Source organism: Entelurus aequoreus, linkage group LG04 (assembly GCF_033978785.1).
Source record: "Entelurus aequoreus isolate RoL-2023_Sb linkage group LG04, RoL_Eaeq_v1.1, whole genome shotgun sequence".
Lineage (NCBI taxonomy): Eukaryota > Metazoa > Chordata > Actinopteri > Syngnathiformes > Syngnathidae > Entelurus > Entelurus aequoreus.
This window is the reverse complement of record NC_084734.1, coordinates 25,113,039-25,128,576: the sequence shown is the minus strand read 5'-3', so window position 1 is coordinate 25,128,576 and position 15,538 is coordinate 25,113,039. Positions and strand designations below refer to the sequence as shown.

The 15,538-nt window shown below is 39.5% G+C and overlaps 1 protein-coding gene across 2 annotated transcripts in view; it reads left to right on the top strand.

The window, feature by feature from the left end:
- The window catches only part of epha7 (eph receptor A7), a 208,350-nt gene that overhangs the window by 135,580 nt on the left and 57,232 nt on the right, over positions 1 to 15,538 (top strand). The window contains exons 6-8 of one of the 2 annotated variants that reach the window (XM_062044430.1): positions 3,445 to 3,569; positions 11,757 to 11,783; positions 11,850 to 11,925. In XM_062044430.1, coding sequence (XP_061900414.1) covers positions 3,445 to 3,569; positions 11,757 to 11,783; positions 11,850 to 11,925 — 228 coding nt within the window. Of the gene's footprint in view, positions 1 to 3,444; positions 3,570 to 11,756; positions 11,926 to 15,538 lie in introns of both variants that reach the window. The other variant, XM_062044429.1, reaches the window with a different exon arrangement.

Sequence of the window (15,538 nt, the reverse complement as noted above, 5' to 3'; positions counted from 1 at the left end):
TTGCCTGTCTTGACTCGGGACTTGACTCGAGACTTGAGGGCAAAGACTTGAGACTTACTTGTGACTTGCAAAGCAATGACTTGGTCCCACCTCTGGTTTTGATTGATTGATTGAGAATTTTATTAGTAGGTTGCACAGTGAAGTACATATTCCGTACAACTGACCACTAAATGGTAACACCCGAATAAGTTTTTCAACTTGTTTAAGTCGGGGTCCACTTAAATTGATTCATGATACAGATATATACTATCAGATATATACTATCATCATAATACAGTCATCACACAAGATAATCACATTGAATTATTTACATTATTTATAATCCGGGGTGTGGAGGGGGGCGCCGGATGTAAGTGTCAAAAAGACAGCCAAAAGAGTTTGATATGAGAATAAATCTAAAGTTAAAATATAGGGTAGAAATGCACCCATTGGCAGGAAATGTAGTCTTGACTTTCAAAATGTTCTTTCAAGGCTTGCATGTCTACATTAAAACATTCTTCTTCATACTGCATTAATATATGCTACTTTTAAACTTTCATGCAGAGAAGGAAATCACAACTAAAAAAATCACTAATTTTTTCATACGGTGTTGATGTGGAAATGTTTGCCTTGGCATTTTGATGGTGTGGGCGTGTGGCACCCAAAGGAGATAAGCGTCTCGACAGACGTTACTATACTTGAACAATGATGACGAAAACTGGTTTCTCTGTCGTGTCCGTGTGTCGAAAATTGTTATGCGCTTATTTTTTTTATTTGATTTTGTGCGTGGCATATAATTGCTAGGCGCAGAAGACGTTTGAGCAGTGCGCAATTGCACAGGCGCACACCTTAGAGGGAACGTTGCTCGCACGGCTGCGCTAGCATCACAGCTAACGTTAGCCATGCTGCTACCTCTCTGCTCGGGGAGGGCGTATACGTATGTGACGTATGACGTGACAGTATGTGACGTGTGTAAGGTGCGCTTGCTGTCTGGGAGAGGGAGACACAGAAAAGAGTGAGAAGAGCCTGTCGTGTAATGCCAGCAGCTAAAAGCAACTGCGTGAGAATCCACAGACCTGTGGATGTGTTGAAGGTGTACTGGAAAATGCGGAACGGAAATTAGGGAGCAGCAGAAAAGTGGAATGTATTATTTAAATCGGTGCGTTGGAAAACACGGACCGGAGTTTTTTTTTAAAACTGGATCTGAATCGGCATTTTCCCATGCCTTGCCGATACGCATTTTTGGCAAATATCGGCTGCCGATCCGATCCAAATATTGGATCGGGACATCCCTAATATATATATATATGTATATTTCTGGGGGTACGCTCTGGGCCTGCTTGTCGGGCGGGGTCGGCGCCTCAGGCTATTGCATCCGGGCGGGGTGTCTGGAGCTCCTGGGTCCCACCGTCCATCCCTTGCGGGTGCCCGTCTTGGTTGGGGCCTGCTGGGTCTAGTCCCCGCGTCTATTGTGGTAGCTTGGTGCTGCAAGGTATTCCGAGGTGCTGCAAATCGGCCAGCTGCTGGGGTGGTGACGTTGTGTGTCAGCATGTCTGTGATCTTCTTTTAATTCTTTTTTTTATATATAATAATAATAATAATAATAATAATAATAATAATAATAATAATAATAATAATAATAATAATAATAACAATATTATTTTTATTTTATTAAAAAAAATATATATTTTTATTTTTTATTTTTTCCCCTCCCTCAGGGGGGAATTCGACAGGGCGGTTGCTGGTTGTTCCATCTTCATCGTTGGGGTCCCTCCGGGGGTGGCGGGTGGGCTTGTGGGGGCCCGGTTGCTGGAGGGGCGGGGGCAGTCTTCCCGTCCGGTTGCGGGGAGTCTCTGGGCGTCCCGCCTTTCTGCCCGTGTGGGGTGTGGTCTCTCGCTGACTAGTGGGCTGGCTGTCCCCTGCTTCTCCCATGCTTTGTCCTCTGCCGGGCGCGTCTGTCCGCGGCCTGCTGCTGGCTCTTCCAGGGTTCCTGTCGCTGGCCGGCCTGGCTGCGTGGAGCCGGTGGTCCCTGGTTCCCTGGGCGCCACACCTGCTGTTTGTGGGTTGGGCTCTCTGGGTGGCTGGGGCCGTACTTTGGCTCCCACACACACTGGGAGTCAAATATATTGTACATACAAATACACATATACTCACATACACACCGTTATTCATACATACATACATACATAGGTACCTACGCTCCCACATACATACACAAATACAGTACATACAGTACCTACATACTCAAAGTTCGTACATCCACACGCACATTCACTGTACAAACATACATATACACATACATGTACATATACATTCACTGTACAAACATACATGTACACACACTGTACATATACATTCACTGTACAAACATACATATACACATACTGTACATATACAAGTACATATACACTCATGCACATAATCACGTTTCATCAAACATAAATTAACGTTGTTACCCTAGGGTAAACTGGATAACACATGGCACACTGACAAAGCTTAACCTATTGTTACTATAACAATCTACAAGGTTAATATAGGTTGCTTCTCTTTCTTCCCCTCCATTTTTCTGCATTCTCTTGTATCTCTAAATATTGTTACATATATGTATTGTTGCATTTGAACAACTGTATTGTTGATAATTGAGGTAAATTATTGGTATTGTTCATTATCAATAGCGCTATTTCTATTGGTATTTGTATTACTGTAGTGTAATAATGCTCATTGTCATTTCTGTAATATTATTTATTTTGCTAACTGCTTCTTTGCTATCACTTTTACCATCATATTTGTACATATCGTATTTGCTGATGTTGATCTATTGTTGTTGTTGTTATTGTTGTGTTTGCTGTTGTTGTCTTTGTCTCTCTGTCTTATCCCCCTCTTCTCCCCACAATTTCCCCCTCTTTCTTCCTTTTTTTCTCTTTCTATCCCCTCCTGCTCCGGCCCGGCTACACCAAATGATAATATAAATACATTTAATAAAGTCAAATACAAATAAGGCATTTACTTTACTTTTGTAAAGTAAATCTGAACAGCCGATATGGGCATCTACATCAACTATATGATTTGCCTGTGAAGCTGGACAGGACCAAAAAAAAAAAAAAAAAAAAAGGAATGGGATGGCACTTCAAGTTCATATGTGAGTCAAGGCAGATGGCCAAATACGTTTGGCAATATAGTGTATGTTGAACATTACCCGAATGAGCATACAGTCTATTGCTCTTTAAAAAAAAAGTGTTGTAAAATCATTGAGGAACTGATAACATTTGACGAAACTTCAAAATTTTGCACATACTTTTTGTTTTCTAAAACCATGAAATACACAGTATTGCAATCCCGTCTTGAAAAAAAGAACTGTTAAAAAGCATTAAGGACCCAAAATTAACAAGAAGATGACAGGAAATGTTCAGCATGTAGAAACAATGAAGGTGTTTTTATTGACCCACATGTTCTTTTTCTCTACAGCTCCATCCCAGATCAGTGAAGTTATCAAGGAGAAAGTGCACCAGCGTAGCATCCAGCTCTCCTGGCAGGAGCCCCAGCAATCCAATGGGATCATCACAGAATATGAAATCAAATATTATGAAAAAGTAAGACACTTTGTCTCTTTCTGTTACTTATTAGCCTCCTTAGAGTGGGATTCACATGTAGTTCACATGTACTGTCAAGTCACTTCAGGATTGAGGCTAAAATGGGAGGATGTGGTGCAATGTTAAAAGTAAAGCCTGGTGTATACTCTGGTGTCGCGTAGCTTGCATAGGCGACACCATCGTCTGCTCTCCCCCTGCGTAGCCTCCCGTGTAGCTCTCGTGCACCTCCAAAAAATCCTAGGTTCGCGTCGCAGACGACGCAGAACGCAGAGCTGCGATTGGTTAGTTTTTTACCAAAGAGGGTCCTGAAGACAGACGAGCAGAATTTGTGCTTAAAATGCACAAATTATCGTATGAAAAAACCCAACAATAATTAAACATTTGCCAGAAAACTGATAGTGTGTACTTGATATCTTGTTGCGCTCTAAAAATAATAACTGAATGTGTCGTTTTTCAGTGTGTTGTGTTGTTGTTGTGTCCAGAATATGTCACAAAGTACGGCACTCTTAACTTTTATTGACAATCTTGTAGAGTTGTCCCGATACCAACATTTTAGTACCGGTACCGGTACCAAAATGTATTTCGATACTTTTGAGTACTTTTCTAAATAGGGGGCACCACAAAAAATGGCATTATTGGCTTTATTTTAACAAAATATCTTACGGTACATTAAACATATGTTTCTTATTGCAATCAAAGAACAATTGTGTCCTTAAATAAAATAGTGAACATACTAGACAACATGTCTTTTAGTAGTAAGTAAACAAACAAAGTCTCCTAATTTGTCTGCTGATGTATGCAGTAACATATTGTGTCATTTTCCATTCTATTTTGTCAAAATTATGATGGACAAGCTGTAAAAATGATTTATTAATCCACTTGTTCATTTACTGCCAATATCTGGTTATTTTCCGTTTCAACATGTTCTATCTACACTTCTGTTAAAATGTAATAATCACTTATTCTTCTGTTGTTTGAATACTTTTCAGTAGTTTTGGATGATACCACAAATTTAGGTATCGATCCGATACCAAGTAGTTACAGGATCATACATTGGTTATATTCAAAGTCCTCATGTGTCCAGGGACATGTTTAATGAGTGTATAAACATAATATGAATTTTTAAAAAAGGAAAAAATATTTTGTGACGATAGAAAATATTGATGTAATAACAGTAGTATTTTACTTGGTATCATTACAGTGGATGTTAGGTGTAGATCCACCAATGGCATTTGTTTACATTTAGGGGTGCTAGCTTTTTGTTAGCAGTTAGCTATCTTATCCTGCTACTGTGTGTAGTGAAGCATGTTTAGCTATTCCTCATCCTGCATGGATGATACTTGTAAGAAACTCACTTTACTTCACATGGAGGCCAGGATTAGTGATTTAGAAGTAGCTACAACACTGCCAACAGCAAACGGATGTTCGCCGCTAGCTCGCTAGCCATGTCTTAAAGCACCTCTTCCTGAGGGCGTTTCAGTGTTATAGCTTCACCTTTATTGTCAGTTTTTAGGCCAAAATGCATAATTTCTCCCTTTTCTGTCTACACACATTGTCTGCTTGTAAGTACTCCGCGATTGTGTGCTGCCGAACATGCTCCTCTGCTCGTAAAACCAGCAATGTCATGACGTGACAACGCGCCGTCATGCCCGGGACCCGGTACTTTTCAAACAGAGTATAGTACCGTTTTTGATTCATTAGTATCGCGATACTATACCAGTACCGGTATACCGTACAGCCCTACAATATTGTGCTAACAGATTCAATTCCGACACATATTCTCTCTTATGTACACACATTTTTTTTCTCTGTCACACAACACTTCTCATTATCCGTCAATAATCCTTGTCCTGGCAAGCACGATATATTTACAGAAACGTGAACTCTGAACATGACCATAGGAATTAACACCAACATGTCGTTCACTTAAGTAGTTATTTACCAGGTTTTTTTCACATGATAGCTCTCTAGTCCCATGTCTCAAACGGCCGAATAGTGTTGCAGATAATGATAGGTCCTCTGCCGCGACTCGTTCAGAACTTTCACGTCTATCATTACAAAGGTATTTCCCCTGGTTTATAAGGTTATGTCCACACAAACACGGATACTTAATAAACACATCCTTATCTCTGTGTTTCGGCCTCTTGTCCACACGCAGATGCATACTTTTGTCCTTAAAAACTCAGACTTTTGCGAACGCTGGCCAAAGTGTAGAGTTCCAGAACTCTCCGCTCAGCATAGTGTGTACAAACGGAGACTTGTGATGACGTCACGGTTGTGCGCTGTCATTTCCAAAGCTCAATAAAACTGCCTTGCTGCCTTTAAAAACACCATAAGAGGATGTACTGTATGTTTGAATGTGTTTCTATTTTCACTCAACATTGACAAAAAAGACGCATCAAAATAGGCTTTGCAACACTCCAGTCAGCTGTTTTGGATATTATTGGTGTCAAACCTCCAGCTGATGGAACAACTTTGACAAGCAAGACTTTTTGCTTTGTGTCATAATAAAGGTGCAACAGTATCTCATGTTTTTAGCCCTTATTTCTCGCCAAATCATGAAATTAACTTACGTGTGTTGCTTCCATTCATGTAGAAGAATCCGGGCGCGACAGAAAAAAGAATGATGTCTCCTTCCGTCTTGTTAATGTTAAAGACAATGTACAAAACCCAAAACCAGTGAAGTTGGCACGTTGTGTAAATGGTAAATAAAAGCAGAATACAGTGATTTGCAAATCCTTTTCAACTTATATTCAGTTGAATAGACTGCAAAGACAAGATACTTAACATTTGAACAGGAAAACGTTGTTATTTTTTGCAAATATTAGCTCATTTGGAATTGGATGCCTGCAACATGTTTCTAAAAAGCTGGCACAAGTGGCAAAAAAGACTGAGAAAGTTGAGGAATGCTCATCAAAGACGTATTAGGAACATCCCACAGATGAACAGGCTAATTGGGAACAGGTGGGTGCCATGATTGGGTATAAAAGCAGCTTCCATGAAATGCTCAGTCATTAACAAACAACGATAGAGCGAGGGTAACCACTTTGTGAACAAATGCGTGAACTTTTTTTTTTTAAGAACATTTCTCAACCAGCTATTGTAAAAAATTTAGGGATTTCACAATCTATGGTCCGTAATATCATCAAAAGTTTCAGAGAATCTGGAGAAATCACTGTACGTAAGCAGCAAGGCTGAAAACCAACATTGAATGCCCGTGACCTTCGATCCCTCAGGCGGTACTGCATCAAAAAGCGACATCAGTGTGTAAAGGATATCACCACATGGGCTCAGGAACACTTCAGAAAACCACTGACAGTAACTACAGTTCGTCGCTACATCTGTAAGTGCAAGTTTAAACTCTACTATGCAAAGGAAAAGCCATTTATCAACAACACCCAGAAACGCCACCGCTTTGGTGGGCCCGAGCTCATTTAAGATGGACTGATGCAAAATGTAAAATGTGGTCTGACGAGACCACATTTCCAGATTGTTTATGGAAACTGTGGACGTTGTGTCCTCCGGAACAAATAGGAAAAGAACCATCCGTATTGTTATTTATAAATAAGGTTCAAAAGCCAGTGTATTAGTGCCCAAGGCATGGGTAACTTACACATCTGTGAAGGCACCATTAATGCTGAAAGGTACATACAGGTTTTGGAGCAACAAATGTTGCTATCCAAGCAACGTTATCATGGACGCCCCTGCTTATTTCAGCAAGACAATGCCAAGCCACGTGTTGTCCAGACCTGTTTCCCATTGAAAATGTGTGCCGCAATATGAAGCCTAAAATACCACAACTGTTGAACAACTTAAGCTGTACATCAAGCAAGAATGGGAAATGATTCCACCTGAAAAGCTTCAAAAATTGGTCTCCTCAGTTCCCAAATGTTTACTGAGTGTTGTTAAAAGGAAAAGCCATGTAACACATTGGTAAAAATGCCCCTGTGCCATTTTTGTTGCAATGTGTTGCTGCCATTAAATTCTAAGTTAATTATTATTTGCACAAAAAAAAAAATCTCAGTTCCAACATTAAATATCTTGTCGTTGCAGTCTATTCAACTGAATATAAGTTGAAAAGGATTTGCAAATCATTGTATTCTGTTTTTAGTTACGAATTACACAACGTGCCAACTCACTGGTTTTTGGTTTTGTAAGTTAACACCGTTTATGTTTTGATACTATATGTTTTAGTTGATCTTTTTTATTTTTGTCCATCCAATTTATATTACAATCTCCCAATAAAATAGTTTTATTTTTTTCGGTTACATTTTTTCAGCATTTCATCAAAATCACGACAAAAGGATGCACCATGAGAGGGTGGATTATATAAAACTATAATGTTAAATTTCATTGTGGATGATAGAACAACATTTAAAACAAGACATTCAACCCCGAATGAATCAAGATTCAAGATGCTTTATTGTTGTCCATTCTTTAACATGTACAAGACACATAAGAACTGAAATTTCATTTTCGGCACAGTCCCACTAAGAGCAGACATACGTTACAAGGGGACAAGTCGGACCGCCAACGGATCAGCCACTTACAGCGCTCCTTAAAAAAGGTGGGAAAAAGGTGACATTGGGAAAGGGGGAAGAGTAAAAAAAGTATCAGTCTGAGGGGGTCCAGACTGAGTCCAAGGAAAAAACCTCACATAGCATAGCGCACATAAACATGATACATGTAATCACAACAACTCGCAACAGAGGGGGGGGGGGGGGGATTTGGGGCCCTGGAGGCCGGCTGCCGCTATAAAGCGCTACTCAGCCATCCACAACCCCGAAGAGGAATTAAGCAGTGGTGAAGGCGTTGATTGGGGGGAGGGGCGGGTGCGTGCATGTATGCCCAATTAACTTGGGTGAGATGTTGAAATGTTTTTGTGGACTGGGGCCGATCTCAAAGTTCGACACCAGGTGTTATTGAAAAAAAGGAAGGTCAAAAGCGTCCATCGTTGAGGAGTCCTCGGGGGAGTTCTTCGGAACAGCCTGTTCCTGATAGCGTCAAGGCCATTCGAGAGAGTCAAATCGTAGATTAAGATGTTGTTTTCTTCGAGCAGTCAAAACAATAACATTCCCGCTCTGTGTCCGTGCTGGTTCTCTCAAATTCAATTTAATTGTTCCTTCTCAGCAAGCTTCTCCATGATGAGATCCATTTTGCGATTCAAATCAGAAATCGCCACAGTCTGTGTTCCACAGCCCGACCCAATCCTTCCATTGCGATGAACAGCCGTTGGGCTCCTTGAGTGGCTGCCATCGTCTTCCGAATTTCACGATACACCAGAGCAATGCCCAGCCCAATCAGCAGGTGCCCCGCGATTACGGTTCCAAATAGGTAGATGTCTTCCACGTCCTCGATGGAAAGGACTGAGAGGCACATGATATCCCAGGAGTCTCTCACGTACCCCGCAGCAATGGTTCCATCAGGGCAGCCAGGCTCCCCCGAACCTCTTTTCCTTGTCGAAAAGACTTTGTCAATTGCGTCGAGAGTCCAGCTGATCATATCCATGTTTGATGTTTAGATTTGAGGACAGCGCAAAGAAAGAGGCTTCAAAAAAGTTCAGACAGGACAAGGACACAAGAAAGCAAGCAGGAAAGGAGGGAGCGGAGAAAAATGTGACCGCCCTCACCAAGAGGCAAGACAGAAAGCTTAAATCAGCTTAAAAATTAGAGCATTTAAATCTCTCTCTGATATAAATGACAACTCCACCTCCTTTTCCACTTTGACATTTTTTTCTGTGACATGTGTAACCAGGAACATTGATCATGCTGGTTGGGATATTATCATGTAACCAAGTTTCACTCATTGCTAGAAAGTCCAAATTGGAGTAGCTGGTTAACTTCATTAAACTTTGACAAAAGACTTTGAATGTTAAGACGGCCTCCAAATATGCCTTTTGGCTTGGCCTTTAAGTCCCACATCACCTTTGAATGATTTTTTGGCTGCATATTTTGCTCTTGTTAACTTTGCTGCATGTTCATGGCTCATGGGTGGCATCAGATTCAGCTTCATTGTGAATTCTCCATGTTGCTCAGGGCCAGTGGGAGTCCTCACCAGGGCAATGCCAGAAGTATCCACACGATGGTGCTGTTGAAGATCCTTAATTTGCAACTCAGCTAAATTGTTGTTGATATTTTTCATGGTATCTGTATTAAGTTGTATACCACCGCTCAGAAGTAAAAGGAGAAGGAATGTCCATACATAGCCCTTCTTCCTACTCTCATGTACTTTAAGGCTGAAATCACGGTTGTTGAATCCATTTGTCACAAACACGTGGTAACCAAATCCAAAAGCGTGCAGAGTTGGTTTCACAATCATTGACTTGAAGTACAACAGCTTTTTCATATTGTCATGGATATTATTTTAACATTCTTGGCTGGCATTAGACTCATTCTGCTTCAGTATTGTTCAGACCAGCAGTGACACACTCCTACTATTTCGCCAAGTTGGCTACACGCTCAGGCATGTTTTTGATGATTCCATCCATCTTCTTCTGCTTATCTGAAGACGGGTCACGGGGGCTGCAGCCTAAGTAGAGAAACCTTCCCTCTCCCCAGCCCCAGGGAGGCGTTTAGGGCGCATTCTGACCAGATGCCCCAATCACCTTATCTGGCTCTTGTCCCAAAACACTCCTAAAATGGGGAACTCTTGAGTTGAGTTGAGTTTGAGTTTATTTCGAACATGCAAGCATACAACATGATTCATCACAATTTCCAGTTTCTCTTTTCAACATGTTCGAAAAGGAGTAGGAAGAAGCAGATCTTATTTAATCCTACCCCTTTTCTTTTACATAACAGTTGCTAAAACTTTTGTTTACTTCCTGTTCTCAATTTATTCACAATATACTCCATAAGTAATCACAATAAAAATAAATAAATAATACTCGGTGAAGTAAGTTATATTTCATATGGTGAGATGAGTAAGATTATTTTGAAAATGAAGGATGGATGGATTAAATAAATTCAGAATGTTTATCATGGTTCTTCTTCTTTGTACTTTAAGTTTGAAGAGTTTCTTGAAGTGGATCATATTAGTACATTGTTTGATTGCTTTGTTTAATACATTCCATAATTTGATTCCACATACAGATATACTGAATGTCTTAAGTGTTGTACATGCATACAAATGTTTTTTAAATTACATTTTTCTCTAAGATTATATTTCTCCTCTTTTTTTTTTTAGAAGAATTGTTGTATATTCTTGAGTAGCAGGTTATAGTTTGCTTTGTGTATAATTTTAGCTGTTTGCAAATTCACTATGTCGTGGAATTGGAGTATTTTTGATTCAATAAATAAAGGGTTTGTATGTTCTCTATATCATTGGTCCGATTGGTACCGGGACGCACAAGAAATAAAAAAAATATATATATATTTTTTTAAATTAAATCAACATAAAAAACACAATGTATACATTATATATCAATATAGATCAATACAGTCTGCAGGGATACAGTCCGTAAGCACACATGATTTTATTTCTTTATGAAAAAAAAATAATAATAAAAAATATATATATATATCCCCCCCCCCCCCGCCGCCCCAAATCCCCCTCAGCAGGACACTGACCCCAAACACACGTCAAAAGTGGTAAAGGAATGGCTAGATCAGGCTAGAATGAGGGTTTTAGAAAGGCCTTCCCAAAGTCCTGACTTAAATGTGTGGAGAATGATGAAGAAACAAGTCCATGTCAGAAAACCAACCAATTTAGCTAAACTGCACCAATTTTGTCAAGAGGAGTGGTCAAAAATTCAACCAGAAGCTTGCCAGAAGCTTGTGGATGGCTACCAAAAGCTTATTATTGCAGTGAAACTTGCCGAGGGACCAAATATTAACATTGCTGTATGTATACTTTTGACCCAGCAGATTTGCTCACATTTTCAGCAGACCCATAATAAATTCATAAAAGAACCAAACTTCATGAATGTTTTTTTGTGACCAACATGTATGTGCTCCAATCACTTTATCACAAAAAAATAAGAGTTGTAGAAATTATTTGAAACTCAAAACAGCCATGACATTATGTTCTTTACAAGTTTATGTAAACTTTTGACCACGACTGTATATGTAGGTATATGTTGTTTAATATGGTGAAAATAATCTATTATAAGCAATGTTTCTTTTTTTTTTTTAACCAAAATACAAAATATTCCATTTGGGGTCATTTAATTGATGTAACTTTTTACTGCAGGATCTGAAGGACCGGACCTACTCCACAGTGAGGGCCAGATCCACATCAGCGACTGTGAACCATCTGAAACCTAGCACAGCTTATGTTTTTCAGATACGAGCCTTTACCCAGGCAGGATATGGAACATTTAGCCCCAGAGTGGAGATAATGACCAAGGAAGAGGCAACTGGTAAGCATATATTCTATATTACAATTGTTTGTGGTTAGATTACTTAAGCTTCCATTACCCAAATGTGTCTCTTACATTAAACATAAAAAATGTTGTCCAGTGTTTTTTAAAACTGTTTTGTCAATATTTGAATATCATCATAAAAACAATGAAAAAACCTTTGAACCAATTTCACAAGTGATAGTTGCAGTCCAATGATTAGATATACATTTTTCTAGCAGTGAAGGGTACCAACATTGTGGACCTGAGTTCAACTAATTGTCAGCATTTTTTGTAGGGGTACCAACCTACCAACCAGGGTCGTATGTGGCAATAAAGAGTGAAGCTGAACAAAAACATATACTTAAAAATGTCAGCTAAAAGCTCAACCAAACATTCTTGGACAAAACAATTCAAACCATGTGAACACAAGCAAGCATCAAGCATGCCAAGAATAATTCACAGGCAATTTTTTTAACGACCTGCAGCACAATCGCTAGCGTTTTAATATTAACATGCTAGCTATTTTGCTAATTTTGCAGGTTTACACCTCAGAGTCAAATATTTTGTTACTTCACGAATGATAACTGTCATCCTAGCAATTTAAACACATTTTTCTGGTACACACCTCAGAATATTATATTTTGGTATTGATGCATGTTACAGTAAGCATTTAAACATGCTAACATTAGCTAATTTAACAGATATGCAGCCCAGTGTCATATATTTTGGTGTTTCACTAATGCTAACTATAAGCATGCAATTATTAGCATGTCCGCATAGCACTGTTAGCATGCTAGCTTTTTTTTAACTAGTTTTTGTCATATTTTTTTGTTACTTGTTGCTAACTGGCTAGCGTGCTAACTGTTAGTATTTCAGTTGGGATTTGGCTTTTCAGCATTCACGCAACATTTTTACAGAAATTGCATTTTGTAGTTCTTTGAAAAAAATATCTATATTGCACTGGTTTTAAAAGTGAAAACTACCAAAATGGCCGCAGCATCCTTTGATTTGTCAATCTGTGGCCCACTTTGGAAAAAGTTTGGGCACCGGGCCTTGACTTAGCCCTTCCAATGGTATCATTCCTCTACCGCTAAAAGTTACTGAACAAGCAGTTGTATCTACTCTCAAAGATACAGTTGGTACATTTCCATATATCCAGTAAGCTTCAAAGTCTCCCCGTTTAGTTTGATACAAAGATCATCTATGCACACCTTGTAGATGCAGAAAAAAGTGTTATTTATTGTGGGATATGTCTTTTTCTAACAATCCTCTCAAGGCCAGGGTTGAAGAAGTTAAACCATTTTTCAAATGTCAGGATTTTTAAGTTGCATTAGTGCCCAACAGCGGGAAAATGTGACAGTTGCATTACTATGTTACATAACACAGAGCTGGAGATTTATACCCACATGTGAAGGTTCACATGTGGGTAACTAACTGAAGCTCGGGGAAATTATCTGATTCGAAGAAAATAAATCTCAAATCATTTTGGCTTATCGTGACATAATATCACAGTGGAAAAGACAGAGCTATTAAGGAAAAGCTACGGTTGGGGATGAGCATAAATCAATTTAGAAATAATCACTGGTTTTTGAGTATCCGTGTCACTGTATGTACATTAACATTTCTTTGAAGAATGGGACTGGTGATTTAGAGTAATATTATCTTGAGAGACACATAGAGATTCATCCTAAATATTCATATTCAAGTTCCCATTAATGAGGAAACTGGCTTAAATAATTATTCTAATTACCGTATTTTTCGGACCATAGGGCGCACCGGATTAAAAGGCGCACTGCCGATGAGCGGGTCTATTCAGGTCTTTTTTCATACAAAAGGTGCACCGGATTATAGGGCGCATTAAAGGGGCCATATAATTTTTTTTTTCTAAATTTAAAACACTTCCTTGTGGTCTATATCAGTGGTCCCCAACCTTTTTGTAGCTGCGGACCGGTCAATGGGGGGGGATTTTATTTTTTATTTTTTTGTCATAAAGAAATACACATGTGTGCTTACAGAGTGTATCCCTGCAGACTGTATTGATCTATATTGATATATGATGTATATATTGTGTTTTTTATGTTGATTTAATAAAAAATAAAATAAAACAATTATTTTTTTCTTTTTTTTTTCTTGTGCGGCCCGGTACCAATCGGTCCACAGACCGGTACCGGGCCCCAGCCCGGTGGTTGGGGACCACTGGTCTATATAACATGTAATGGTGGTTCTTTGGTCAAAATGGTGCATAGATTATGTTTTACAGACCATCTTCAAGAAGCTTCCTGAGCGAGTGTGGGCGGTCTTATTTACGTGGCGTGGCGAAGTTGGTAGAGTGGCTGTGCCAGCAATCGGAGTGTTGCTGGTTACTGGGGTTCAATTCCCAACTTCTACCTTCCTAGTCACGTCCGTTGTGTCCTTGGGCAAGACACTTCACCCTTTGCCTCTGATGGCTGCTGGTTAGTGCCTTGCATGGCAGCTCCCGCCATCAGTGTGTGAATGTGTGTGTGAATGGGTAAATGTGGAAATACTGTCAAAGCGCTTTGAGTACCTTGAAGGTAGAAAAGCGCTATACAAGTATAACCCATTTATCATTTATTTATCACCTTCGGCAGTGTCTTCTCCCCGTCATCTTTGTTGTAGCGTGCAAGCGTCAAAGTGTCAAAAGATGGAGCTAACTGTTTTAATGACATTCAGAATTTACTTAAATCAATAACAGAGCAGAATCTTCTCATTTGTGGCTCAATAATGCAACAACAACACCGGAAATGTGTCCCGTGAAAAAACGTCCGACCAGAACCCTTTAGTAACTAAAGTTCCGTGGGTGAATTATGTAAACCCATTACAGTTTTTAGCGCTTTGATAGCTAGTCTACTGACAGATATAAGTAAGAACTTTACACTACTTTATATTAGAAATGAATTTAATCTGCTCAGTGGCCTTGTGGTTAGAGTGTCCGCCCTGAGATGAGTAGATCGTGAGTTCAAACCCTGTAATTTCACCACACCTTGTGTGTGTGTGACTATGAGTGGTACTTTAACAGTGGAGGATGAATGTCCCATAACAAGAAGATAGAGAAAAAGAAGAAGCTTATGACTAAGGTGTCGGCACGGACTACAATTGCGGACGCGCGCACATTTTCAGGACTTATGCAGATCCCAAATACACATCAGCAGGTACCAGAAGGTAAGAAAAGTTGGTTTTGCATAATATTGTGAAACAAAATGCCAGATAATGTCGCTAATAGGTGCCATTTTGCGGTCCTTATACACACACCATAATAATACTCGTATGTTTAATGCGCCGACAATCCATCAAGCGGTGCGGCTTCATAGCTTACCGAAGTCATACTAAAAATATTTTAACAGATTTTTGAGCGCCGCGTGTAATGTTCTATATTCTCAATGGAACATTTTAAAGTTTTGTTGTTGTTTACTGCCATCAAATTGCAGTCTACATGTATCGCTTATGTATGACTGCCATCTATTGGTCACACTTATCATTACACCATGTACTAAACAAAATTGCTTAGAGGTCAGTAAGCACAACCAAAATTATTCCGTACATTAGGCGCACCGGGTTATAAGGCGCACTGTCGATTTTTGAGAAAATGAAAGGATTTTAAGTGCGCCTTACA